The 12,256-nt window shown below is 39.3% G+C and overlaps 1 protein-coding gene across 1 annotated transcript; it reads right to left on the bottom strand.

Moving 5' to 3' along the window:
- Positions 1 to 608: 608 nt before the first annotated feature.
- On the bottom strand, positions 609 to 12,110 carry IFT52 (intraflagellar transport 52). Its single transcript, XM_010306603.2, has 13 exons — positions 11,794 to 12,110; positions 10,913 to 11,000; positions 10,508 to 10,637; positions 9,543 to 9,618; positions 9,387 to 9,458; positions 8,418 to 8,544; positions 6,138 to 6,224; positions 5,389 to 5,457; positions 4,483 to 4,637; positions 3,370 to 3,457; positions 2,171 to 2,279; positions 1,525 to 1,670; positions 609 to 944 (listed from the first exon to the last, which is right to left on the bottom strand). Exons 1-13 carry the CDS (start codon positions 11,910 to 11,912, stop codon positions 897 to 899), a joined length of 1,314 nt encoding a protein of 437 aa, XP_010304905.2. The 5' UTR covers positions 11,913 to 12,110; the 3' UTR covers positions 609 to 896.
- Positions 12,111 to 12,256: the final 146 nt, after the last annotated feature.

Consider the following 12,256-nt stretch of genomic DNA (forward strand, 5'->3'; position numbering starts at 1 on the left):
GCAACAATGACACAATGATGTTGACAAATCTCCTCACCACTCATATCCTTGGCTCTATTTTTGTTGTGCATGGAGCTTCACCATTTCATGCTCAATGAATTTCACTTGAATTTCCATTCTTCTCATGCATTACCTATCTCACTAGCTCTGGGAACAGGCTAGATATCAAATAACTGTAAGTAAAAATATTCCTGAGTTTCTACACATTATCACATTTTCTTAACAACGATCTATTAAATCTTAAAGTCTTCTTCATCCAAATGCTGTCCCTTCTTTTAAAATTATATGTTTCCAGTCTTACATGAGGCAGCGATCTGCAACATGTCATTATTGCTTAATTTCAACTCTTCCCCTCCCCTGGAAGAAATGTTTCCCTTCTACAGTAACCCACCTCTCCTTGGTTCACTTCGGCAGAGAGACAAAAGATGACTGCCTCAGGGCAACAGTCTAGCATATTTTCAGCAGCTGCTGTTATTCATGGCTGTATTTTCTCTTCCACAGTTCACAAACCAAAATAATTGCACTGTGGGAAAGACTGTTAAGACTACCTGTACACCAGAACCCACAGTAAGCCTTTCCACAAGAAAATAAATACTGGAGCCAGAAAGAAGGACCCAAACCACATTTTCTTAGTATAAGATTTTTTTTTTCATATATTACAAAATTACAGTTTCAAAAAAGAAGTAGAAAAATAGGAAATTATTTGGAAAGTGCTTGCAAAATGCAAGCACTTCCTCCAAAGGCATTAATTATCCAAACTACTACACATAAGTGATCCGAACATTCAGTGAACTACTGAGACAGGCCCAATCAATACACTGAGCATAGATGTTATAAAAAAAATGAGAAGTATGTTTTTACTAAAAGGTCTGTCTCAAACTGGGGAAAGCCAGGTCTCAGTTACCATTCTGGAATCCAGCTTCACTTGTGTCAGTATCATGTTCCTTAGGTAAGGGAAGAGAAGAAAAAAAGAAAAAAGAAAAAAAAAAAGAATTTGAACAACAGGGTAGAAATGTCAGATTTTTGTCTTAACTAGATTATTTGAGAAACAGGGAATACTTGTTAGTAGAAAGAGCTGATCTGCCAATATGCTCCAAACAGACTCTGAAGCATCAAATTTACTATGAAGAATTATTTCAACACAGTATTGCTTGTGAGTAACAGTGCTGGTTTCACATCTACGCTGTAGTATTAGCAAGCCCTGCGAACGTTCATAAGGGCACACTGCTGTTACACAATGCAACGCTAATGAACTGTATTTAGCTGAAATTACTGAAACTATACTTGCATGTATTAACCCCCCAATTAAAATAAATGAGAGACTTAATAAATTGAGCACCACACATTCTATACAGATTAACAGTCATAAGTATTCTGGATCACTGGTCTAATTTATTGTACAACAAATGCCTTAACACATCACTCTTACCTCTTGCCTGGGACAAGTGTAGCTGCTACAAAAATGCATCAGCCTCAGTGCTGATACTACCAACTATTCACTTGTAATTCTGCTATTAAAAATACCTGATTCAGTTTCTTAAACTCAACCACTTGGAAGAAGATGTGCTCGAGGATATGTTTGGCATGTTGCTTCTCCTTTGGGAGTTTACTTGTTACTCCTAGGATATCGCCACATTTTCGTACATAAAACTCCAGGTCATCATCAGTACCTAAACAAGGATCCCAGGGAAGAAGGCAGTTGAATGTCACACATATCTGTATCAGCTGGGCAAAAATGTACTACGAATCTCCATTTATTGCTGGCATTCTGTGAGGTTAAGTCCTATAAATAAGTTCAGTGGACTAGCCGTGATATGTTCTTGCAGCTAGTAATTTCTCATTTTTTTAGACTTAAGGTGTGTTTAGAATAACCTTAACATTTTAACTTCAAAGCACATTAAAAGATGTGAAATAAATCAGCAAGACTGCACAAAAGAAATTTATGTATGATGTAGGAAAATGCAAGCAGAAGCATAATAAAAAGTCATGTAACAAACCAAATAAAATGTCATGGCAAATAAAGTTACGTTACCAATTTCTTAGCCCAGGAAGACAGCAGCAGATTTTCATAAATGAGGACCGTGGTCTAAGATTAAATGTAACAACAATTTTCCTCCAAAAACTTGGACTTTCTATGTAAATGTGTAAACAATCAGTCTGCCCAGCTTACATTTGTTTGTAATCTCTGCAAGACGAGCTTTCTCAGAGGAAAAAGTTTCATCCAAGTCAAACAGCTCCAGAGGGGGAGGAGGCAATTCTCTGAAAGCCGGTGGAAACACCTTGGAGAGAAGAATTAGCATGGTTTATTGCCAAGTATTTTTCTTACACTTTACAGATCTCTAAGACAACAGTTTTTTACTTATATCGGACTAGAAGAAACCTTTTATAAAGTCAAAAGCAACTCCAAAGGCCACAGTACAAAGGTACACCTTTTTAAAAATTCTATTTATATTTTGTAAAAATAACTGAATATTCCAAAAGAGTTTCGTCACAAGTATGCCGGAATTATCACCTGGCATCACAACTAGATGTACCGCATCCGCAGGCTGGTTTTAGTTGTGCCCAAGGAGATCCAGGTGATAGCTGAGGTACTAAGCTCACCATAGCAGCTCACCTTGGAAACATATTCATATTAAGTCCGGTAAGAGTATTTTCTTTTTCATGCAGTCACCACTCGTTGATAAGAGTTGAACTTAGTCTTTTTGAAGAGCAGCGCATGAGACACAACTTTCAGTTGCACCCCTGCAGCTGTAAGGATCCCAGTAATGTTTCCTCAGTGGCCAAGATAAAGAAGGATGGAGCCATGATGGCAGAACTCAAAGACACTCAAAGATCCCTGCTTTTCAAAATAAGTTTGACACTGCCATAGCTCATGTTGTTGCTGCCAGCCCAAATCTCTGCTGGTAAAAGTCTGGCCAGCCCTTGCTGTAAAAGATCAATGTTCCACTTTCTACTTCCCCAAAAGATATGGGAGATGGAAGAACAGTGGGACAGACTGGCCCCTTCCCTGGCAGCAGTCAGTGTAAGTGCAATAATTTACACCACCACTGCTTTCTGAAATACCACAGTCTGTTTGCACAGTGAAGGCTGAACCCCAGCAACTCACAGGGCTGGGAGCAGCTACCCGGCTGAAGGCTTATATACGCAAGGTGTTCTGCTGTGGTACCAGATGCTACATTTTCTGAAAAATTAGAAGCTTAAGTATTCTTTCCCAAAAGATAGTCCCTGCAATGTATTCAACTTCCAACTGATTAATTATTGCAACAGCATTTTTTTTTTTTTTTCTTAAAGAACTACGGAAATGACACACAGAGGTGTTACATGAAACAGGATTCTCCATGTGCTGTATCAGCAAGGAGATTTACTCACAGCTGGCTGGAGGACAGGTAGTGGAGTCTCAAATTGAGGCTGAATGAGTTGGAGGGGTTCATGCTTCACATTCAGCTGTTCATAAGCTCTGCAGTCCAGAAAAAGACAAAATATGAGAGAAGAAATGCCACAACAGCCATTTCCACTTGCATGCAGAAAGACTATAGAGATGATTTTTTATGAAGACACCAGGGTCAACATTATGCACAGTCATAGCATTAAAAAAATGGGATGTCTAACTTTAGAAAGACCCCAGAGAACTACATATCAGTGATAACTGACTTCTACAGCAAGCAAGTTAAACTTATGACAGAGAGAAGATATGGATAGGTGATAAAGACAAGATGACAAAAAAAAAGGAAGTCACATCTCAATTCTTCAAGCAACTTTTAAAGGGATGAACGTGGATGAGGGAAAAGTGACCCAGTTCAAAAAGAGCAGACTTGGGATTTCAAAAGGTTTTTCAGGACGTCCATAACCAAAAGCTATTTTAAAAAGTTATTTGTTATGGGCTGAGAAGGGAGATCCCACTATGAATTCCCATCTAGCAAAAATATAAGACATACAGAGTAAGAAGAAAGAATGTCCACAACAGAGTGGAGTTTCATGGAATCTGTGTTAAGGCTGCTACTATTCAATGCGTTCATATGGAATCTGGGTAAAAGATGAGTTATGAGGGACAAAGCTGCTAGCGATACAAAACTGATAAAACTGAGCAGCAGATAAATCTCAAGACACAATTATTGGGAAATGCAGAGAGGAACAAAATACAGCTTCAGTAAATGGCAAGTAATTCAGAAGTGGAAAAACAACCAGCTCTCAGTTACCACTCCAGAAAGTGCCCAACATCACTGTAGAGAGTTCTACTGAAAATATCAGTTCACTGAATCAGCAGTAGTCAGAAAAAAGGAAAAAACAAATGTCAGAAACTACAGCTAAGAGAAGAAGCAAGAGAAAACATGACTGTCACACTGTACAAATCAATCTTCTGGTATATCCATACTCCAAAGGCTGCCTACAACTCAGTCCCTTTTCTGCTAGTAAGCAGAAACAGAAAATACAGAATACACAATGGAAAAATAAGTAAATAAAAAAAAAATCACAGCTGCTGACTTGATAACTGAAGGGAGGGCAGTTGTATCCAGCTGATAAAGGGATGTATCAAACAGCTTTGTGAAGTCTCTTGGGTTCTCATCTCCTTCTTGCAGACAGACTCGCAATTGCTCAGACAGCGCAGCTGTGTCTGGGAGCATGGTATAATCTGAAATCTGAACACACACACACACATACAGAGATACACACACCTGTGATTTAAAGAGACCAACCCATTTACATAGTCTCTAGTTTACATCTCACCTAAAATCTCACCTAGAAATAATTCATGCACTCTCTACCAGGTATGACCACTTGCAGTGCAGCTTACTAGATTAGTAACTGTGCAAACGCTATTCTCTTAGCTGTAAAGCTACTTGCCGCAAGGATGTTGTATCTGGACTTCTGTTAATTCTTTAGAATTAAGAGACCGCTTACTAGTCAACCGTGCAAGCCTGTTTTTATGCACAGAGAATATACAATTTTATCACATATGATATTTCCAAATAAAAATAGCGTTTGCATACATCAGTTAAAAAACCAACTTAAACTGACACACAGGTTGAACCCTACTCACATACAGAAAATCCACCTTCGCTTCATGCACGTTCCTCTTGTCTGAAGACTCAGAGCAAAGTGCAGACTTATTAAGCTGGAGCAGCAAATGATCTCATAAACATAGGCAAATTGGGAAGAGACTTTCACAACCGCAGTCTGATAATGAATAGCAATCTGACAGAAATACAATGCCATCATTTTTTATACCTACTCCATCTGCCTACTCAATCTTGGACCCCGAATAAAGGGTCTGCAACAACAACAGCATCCATCTAGCTGTTAACCATTTTGTGCTAAATACATGGTTTGCCAAAACTGGTGCTGTTGGATGACAGTATTATTTACTTCCTCACGATGAATCTCTCTTACCTCAGGATCCTCCATATCCATCTGGTTTAAATGGATATCTGATGTTGTGAGCCACTGGAAAAGCACATCCTGGAGAAGAGCAACACTTAATTAATTTCTGGAGAGTCCAAGTTATTATTATTATTATTATTATTATGCTTAAGCGTTCATATTCTATTAAATAACATACAGTGAAAAGGAAGGAAAAAAGGTAATAAATCAAAGAATATCTATGGAGAAAATACAAGCTTTATTTGTATTTACATATGGAAACAATGAGTGATGGCAATGAGTGTACTTTGTACAAGGTGCACACTTTCAGGAACACCTCAGCAGGAAACTCTCCTTCTTACACGTAACAACATTACATTCCCGACTTTGAAAAGTGCATTACAATCTCTAGGTATCAGGAGCTATATATGCAAATATTTATTATTAATCATGTAGCCATAATCAAGCGCTAAGGAAGCTATGAAAAAGTAGTAAACAAAAAACCTACTGAATGTTTAAATATTAATAACAATAAAATAGTGAACTGAAATAGGAAAAGCTTTTCAGAGTCCTATAACCTAAAAAATAAACTAGATCTTTAAAAACTCCTTCCTGTTGTGCTCTAACAGATTCCTCTGGATGTTAGTATTGGGTTAGAATCTCCACACTGAATCCATTTCATAGCTGTCTTGCTCTAAAATGAAACTAGTGGGCTTGGACTGCTTTCTAAGTGCTGTGGATATCCACTAAGAAAACTTTAAAACAAACAAACAACTTACCATGATCTTACCATTTTCTTCTTTATCTAAATATTGATCACTGAACATGTGGGAAGATCCCAGCGCTGCCATCTTCCCACCTTGACTCTATCAACAAAGAATACTAAATAGCAAAAAATCCTTCCAAATCACAGTTTTGTAGGCAATTGTTAATACTAATTACAAAGTGATTTAAAGAAATAGGAAATTTTGTAGTAAGTAGTGGCAAAAGCAGTTTGAAACTTGGCAAGCTCACAAGAGCGCAGCAGCATTTTAAGTGTGTATGCTCTTCAGGCTCATCAATTTATCAAAAATACTGATCTGCATTTCGTAAGAGTACACAGACAATTGGCTGGCAATCAAAAACCAAACCAGAGAATATCATCAACAATAGCTGCACTTCAGCTATTTTTGCAGAAAAAGAACACTCTTTTTTCAATCAAGTAAAAAAGAATTAAATTAATGCATTATTAACTTCCTGCAACCCATTCTTCAGTGTTCAGAATGTAAACCCAGAGGCCAGTGACTGAGATGCATGCATGTCGACGTAGCACTTATTCATGTCACCTGAGAGAAGAGTTTGGTAATTTTATTATTTGTAAGATAAAATGCAAATATGTAGGTCATTATATTTTAATTTAGTTAAATTAAACACGCATGAAAATGCATTCATGAAGTATCTTTGGAATACTTCTCTAAGATTACCCCTTAATCCTTCCACAAGGACATACGTAAAAAATAGTAAGTTTTCAACAGAACAAGAAATCCTGTTAATGCTCCCTGCACCAACTGTGAAATTCATAGCATAATATAACAACGAATACTGCTGTAACGAATGTGAAGATACATCAAAGCAAGCTCCAGTTTGTTTAACAAATTTCTGATGTTTCATACTCCATGTTTTGCAAGGTTTTAACCTGAATTCTACATGCTTTACCCACAATAACATAACTGGGTAGCATCCCCTGCTCTTGCTTTCCATTCCTTCACTTTCTGATGCTATTCTTTACCATTTGTCTTTTTCACTCCAGGAGACCTTGTTTTCCTTCAACCAAGTTTCTCTGCTCTGCAGGAGAGACAACCTCTGTCTCTGCCTTCAGCTTCTGCCCTTGTGTCTCTATAACTTCCTTGAGCTATAGGAAAAATGATGCCATCTATTTGACATTCACGTCACGTCAAGGGAAGAACTATCCATATGGTGTGTAATGGTATCCACTGCACAAACCTATTACACTTCAGTGATCAACTCACGCAAAACACTTCATGGAGGTGCAAGCAAGTTATATGGATTTCACTTACAGCATCACTTAGTTGTTGTAATTCTCAGAAGAAAACACTCCTCTCCATACCGATTAGGAGAATGAAATCCCACATAAAAAGGCAGTCTCGAAACAAGAACACCAACCAGCAAGGCTATAATCCCAGTAGAGTTAAGGCTTTACATAACTTACATGACTTATGTCACAAAAAGATGACTCTATCATCAATACAAATAATTTCAGTATTATCATGGATGCAAAATTAGGCATGAGTCTATGGGTCTACTGGATCTGTGTGCAAATATTGTGTGCGTGGAGGGATTTTGTTACACCTTACTCTGATAGCTGCAGATAAAATGCAAGCTGTAAGTGTACTTGTAAGTTCACTTGATGCTGCTGTATTGTCTATGATTTATGGGGTTTATTTCAGCCACAACATGGGAGGATGAAGTTGGGCATCCTCGGGGAAAAAAACCAAACACCTTCCTAACAAAGACATCAAAAAAACACAGTAGTAGTATTAGAAACTCATCTACATAGTAAAAAATGTGCTAATGTGTTTACGTTCACTATTAATCCTTTGTTTGTACCCATCAACTACTACTAGATTTCTTTTTTTTTTTTTTTTTTTTAACAAATTGACAGGGCTGGATGGGTAAGGTAACATATAAAAATCTACTGGTTCCAAGGTGACAGCCCTCTTCCTTAACTCAACATGGTGTATTTATGAAGCTAACAATAATCTTACTTACTAAATGATCACTGAAACAGTGGAAAAAAACCCAGACTTTAAGGAAGAACTAAAAATATCCATCCGTCAATCAAAGAAATATATAATCTTTGCTGACCATCAAATTAATCCTCCTCTGAACCTCGTACAAAGAAGTTTTCCATAAAAGGAGGCAGGAGTCACTAAGCTCACCTGGAGTTTGCAGATGCATCAAAAGAAGAAGTAGGTTTGTAAGTACTCCCAGAAAATACACTCACAATTTTTGTGTGGGCTAGGGGGAGAACACATGGTTTGTTACGTGCAGAGTCATACCTCATGCTGATAGAAGGCAAGAATAGGCCTGTTGAGCGGGAAGCAGACAGATCCTGTTGATAGAATAGCCACTGCTGGTTTCATCACATTCAGCGTGGCACCAAATGGATACACAAAAGTGAGTGCTCTGCAGGAAATACAGGAACTCCGTAAGTACCTGTATCTATCAGGTAGGTCGGACATATTTATAAAACTCAGTTTGTCTGCCTAAACTGCAAACTGTAATTGTGCACTGGTGGTGGAATGCCAAGAGGCATGGTTTCAAACATTTGGATCATTATAACAACATTTCAGTCTCTTTCTACAGGTTCTTCCAGGTTGATAGTTTGTCTTAAGTAAGGAACAAAAAATACTCTTGATTTCTGTTTGCACACTTCTGTATCTGAGAGAAGGGCAGGGGTATTTAACTCACAGATTAATATATATTCTGGAGCAAAACTACATAAAATGTTTTTACACTTACATTTTTCCTTGTAATCAATCACATGGTAATTTATTAGTTAAAAAACTACACGCAAGGAAGAATACAAACATTTATAGTTATTTACAGAAATGCTGTATTCCTCTCAATGCCTTTTCACTCCTCTGCAGCAATAAATGCCTATCTTACTCTGGATTAAGACTTTAAAAAGATGTAGGGTTGCTCATGCCTGCAGCCGGACCACCCACTATCTAGAGTTTATTCATATTTACATGGTTTAATCAAATTCAAATCCACAGACTAGGGGCAAAAAAAATTCTCGTCAGGAGAGTAATAATTCCCTTCAAAATTTATCACTCCTGCTCCTTCATTGGTTATCAAGCACTACTAAACAGATTCTCCTTTCCTTGAGGAACAAGAAGCTGATATAAGAAACACATTAGAAAACCTCAATACAAGCACAACATACTCCTGCTAGATTACAAATCTGCTAATTCAGAATTGGTCTAAATCTTTTCACATCAGCTTCCTCAAGGGAAAACACTTACTGTGACTCATGTCCACTTCCATCTTCATCTGTTGTCTCAAGCACTGTTTTTCTTGCAGCTTCACTGATTCCCCTACAAGATGTTGAAAAGCAAAACTTACTGAAAACACTATGGATAAGAGTTTACTGCAAAGATTTATATACCCCAAATATTTACCTATTCAAAACTCCATCAGAGATCAGTGCTTCTTTTGGGTGGTGGTACTTGTAATATACATTTCGTACTACAGCATCTTGAAGAAAGAAAAAAATAAAGACATTTTCATCTTAGCTGATCAGTGTGCTAGATGTAGCAATGAAAAATGAGTTTAGCTCTTGGATTCCCTGAGTGTTTGCTTCTAACACCACAAAGCTAGCATGTGGCTCCCAAAAGAATTCAGATCGGCCTTCTCTACCATTTCCTTTTGGACATATGGATTTAGAACAGGAATATATTTGCAAATTCAAATAATAAAAAAGCACATCTTCATTCTTCTGCAAAGCAGAAGAGGCAAAAGGACGATCCAGTTAAAACAATATGTGTAAAGTTTTACAAGTTCAAATTTTTGTGTACATCTTCCAAAAGCATGATGAAACTAAAACTGTTGATGTAAAAAAATAGGCACAGTTTAGAAATGCCACCAAAGACCCTAAAAATATTTTATGTACACTAAGACACAGTTAGTCTGGGTTTTTGGTTTTGGGTGGGGTTTTTTTCACATTGGCAGTACAAAACCTAATGAATGGCATTTTATTGGTTTGCTAAAGAAAAGTGCCACTGTTTATTCAGTGCGAGTATGAAGTGATTCGATCCATTAAAACGTGTGGATATAATGTTTGAAATGAAAGGCTTTTTAACCAAGAAATGTCACTGTAATTATTTTTTGTTACTAAATACCATTAAAATTGACAATTACAGCAAAGGAATAGAGATAGAGTTGTTATCAAGGTACTGTCTCCATAGAAAGCCCTTGGTGTGCTTCAGTTTTACACTGCCATGTACATGTAGATTTCAAGAAAAAACATCTCTTAGACCAAAAGGTACTTTGTGAGAGGGATCTGTTGGGCTTTTATCTACACAGGCTGAACCTGCACTTTAGATTTTGCTGAAAACGGAAGTATAAAAGGTATCAGCCCCATTACCATTATTGAAAACGATCCCATATTCTTCTAACAGAAAGTTAATGTTTGTGCCATGTCGGGACTCTCCGCCTTCTCTTAGCATCACCAGGATGGCTCCACCATCCTCCAGAAATTTCTTCAGGACCGAAAACTAGAAGACAGCAAAGATTCAGGAAAAAATACACGTGAAAGAAACTACACACAAGACTGCAGGAAGTTATACTGAGATGAAGGAAGGTAAATGATTCTGCCTACTTGTGATGAACTTGATCCTATCAGAAAAGGATCTCAAAGGATTCAATTTTCAAATTGTGTAAATTCATATAAAGCAGTAGTACTGCAAATTCTTCTGTGTTGTTCTTTTCTATTTCACATTAAACAAATCTTGAAACATAACTAATTTGCAAACAATTGTTGACTTCTTACCTCAGCAGCACTGAACTTTTCTCTTGGCCCTGCTGTAATCCACAATTTCACCCCAAACAGTTTCTCAGACGTGATCTCATCTTTTAAGCTATGGATAGATTAATGCAGACAGATGTCATTCTTAGATATAGTCTTGAACCACAACTTTTTTTTTTTTTAAGAACTAGCAAATAAACACAAAGAAAATCAGTCAGCTTACATCCTTTTATCTGAGTTTAAAGTTGACAATTCAAGTGAAAATAATCCTTACACATTTCAACCCATTAAATAGTAGAGCCCCTCTAACAAGGTACTGTGGCAGATCCAGAACTGGTTTAAACTGTCACAGCTGCTATTAAACTTTGCACCTGATGAGTTTCCTCCTGTTCTTTAGGGCTGTCTTCTTTGTAACCCAAACTCTAAATCAAGATAGGTTCAAAATACTGTACCAGGAGTTTCATCCTTATAACTTACGCTCCATCTCTTCCACAGATAAGATAGCTGGAAGCTCTGAAAAAATTACAGCTAACGCCACAGAGTGCAATCAATGCAAAGAGAGATTTTAGCTTACGCTACACGTGCGCAGAGACTGTTCGGGTATTCCATGGAGACCACGCACAGATTTGAGGATCTCTGTACGGACTGGAGGTGCCCCAAGCCGTACCCTGCAGAGCGGGGAGGGTGAGGCACCCCAGCCTCCTCACTCAGGAGAGGAGGTGGATGAGGTGGATCCGCAGGGCCTGGCCAGGCCGGGGGAAGCCTCCCCTCCACTACCTGCAAGAAACCTAACCGTGCCTTCGGGCCTGGCTGTGAAGGACCCGCAGGCCACAAAAACGCAGCTTCTCTCCCGCGCCGGCGCTCCAGAAAAGCTGCCAAGAGTTCCTCAGAAAGCTGCCCCTCACCTCTGCACCTTCCAGTTACCGCGAAGCCTTTTGCGCAAGGATTTGTAGCTGCTGGCGAGAGTGAAAGTCTCCCCTTTAGAGGCATTGAAGACTACGGCATTCCGCAGGCCCCTCTCCATAGGGTTACCCGGGGCTACCGCAGGGGATGCCGAAGGACGCCAGCTCTTGGGACGCGAAGCAGACCTCCAACGCTCCTGCTCCCCGGCGGGACCCCCACGGCAGGCCCGGGGCGGGGGGGGCTCCCCGCAGCAGCGGGGCAGAGCGGGCCCGGCCGCCGTTACCAGGGCGCGCTCCGCCTAGCAACGCGCCGGCCGCCCAGGCGCATGCGCGGAGGTCGACGACCCGAGGCGGCGGTGGCGGCGTGTTCCATTCCCCGGGCGGATGGGGGGGGGGGGCCAGGACGATACCACGGCAGCGGGTGGGGGGAAGCGGGGCTCCGCCCACCACAGCCAGGCCCCGCGGT

Source organism: Balearica regulorum, chromosome 16 (assembly GCF_011004875.1).
Source record: "Balearica regulorum gibbericeps isolate bBalReg1 chromosome 16, bBalReg1.pri, whole genome shotgun sequence".
In the NCBI taxonomy this organism is placed as follows: Eukaryota; Metazoa; Chordata; class Aves; order Gruiformes; family Gruidae; genus Balearica; species Balearica regulorum.

Excerpts from the sequence above, each read along its gene's own strand:
- IFT52 (XM_010306603.2), bottom strand. The coding sequence starts at position 11,912 with ATGGAGAGGGGCCTGCGGAATGCCGTAGTCTTCAATGCCTCTAAAGGG. Across the intron at positions 10,638-10,912 it reads AAAAGTTCAGTGCTGCTGAG|TTTTCGGTCCTGAAGAAATT; the intron begins GTAAGAAGTCAA and ends GCTGTCTTCTAG. Across the intron at positions 2,280-3,369 it reads TACCTGTCCTCCAGCCAGCT|GTGTTTCCACCGGCTTTCAG; the intron begins GTGAGTAAATCT and ends CTTCTCTCCAAG.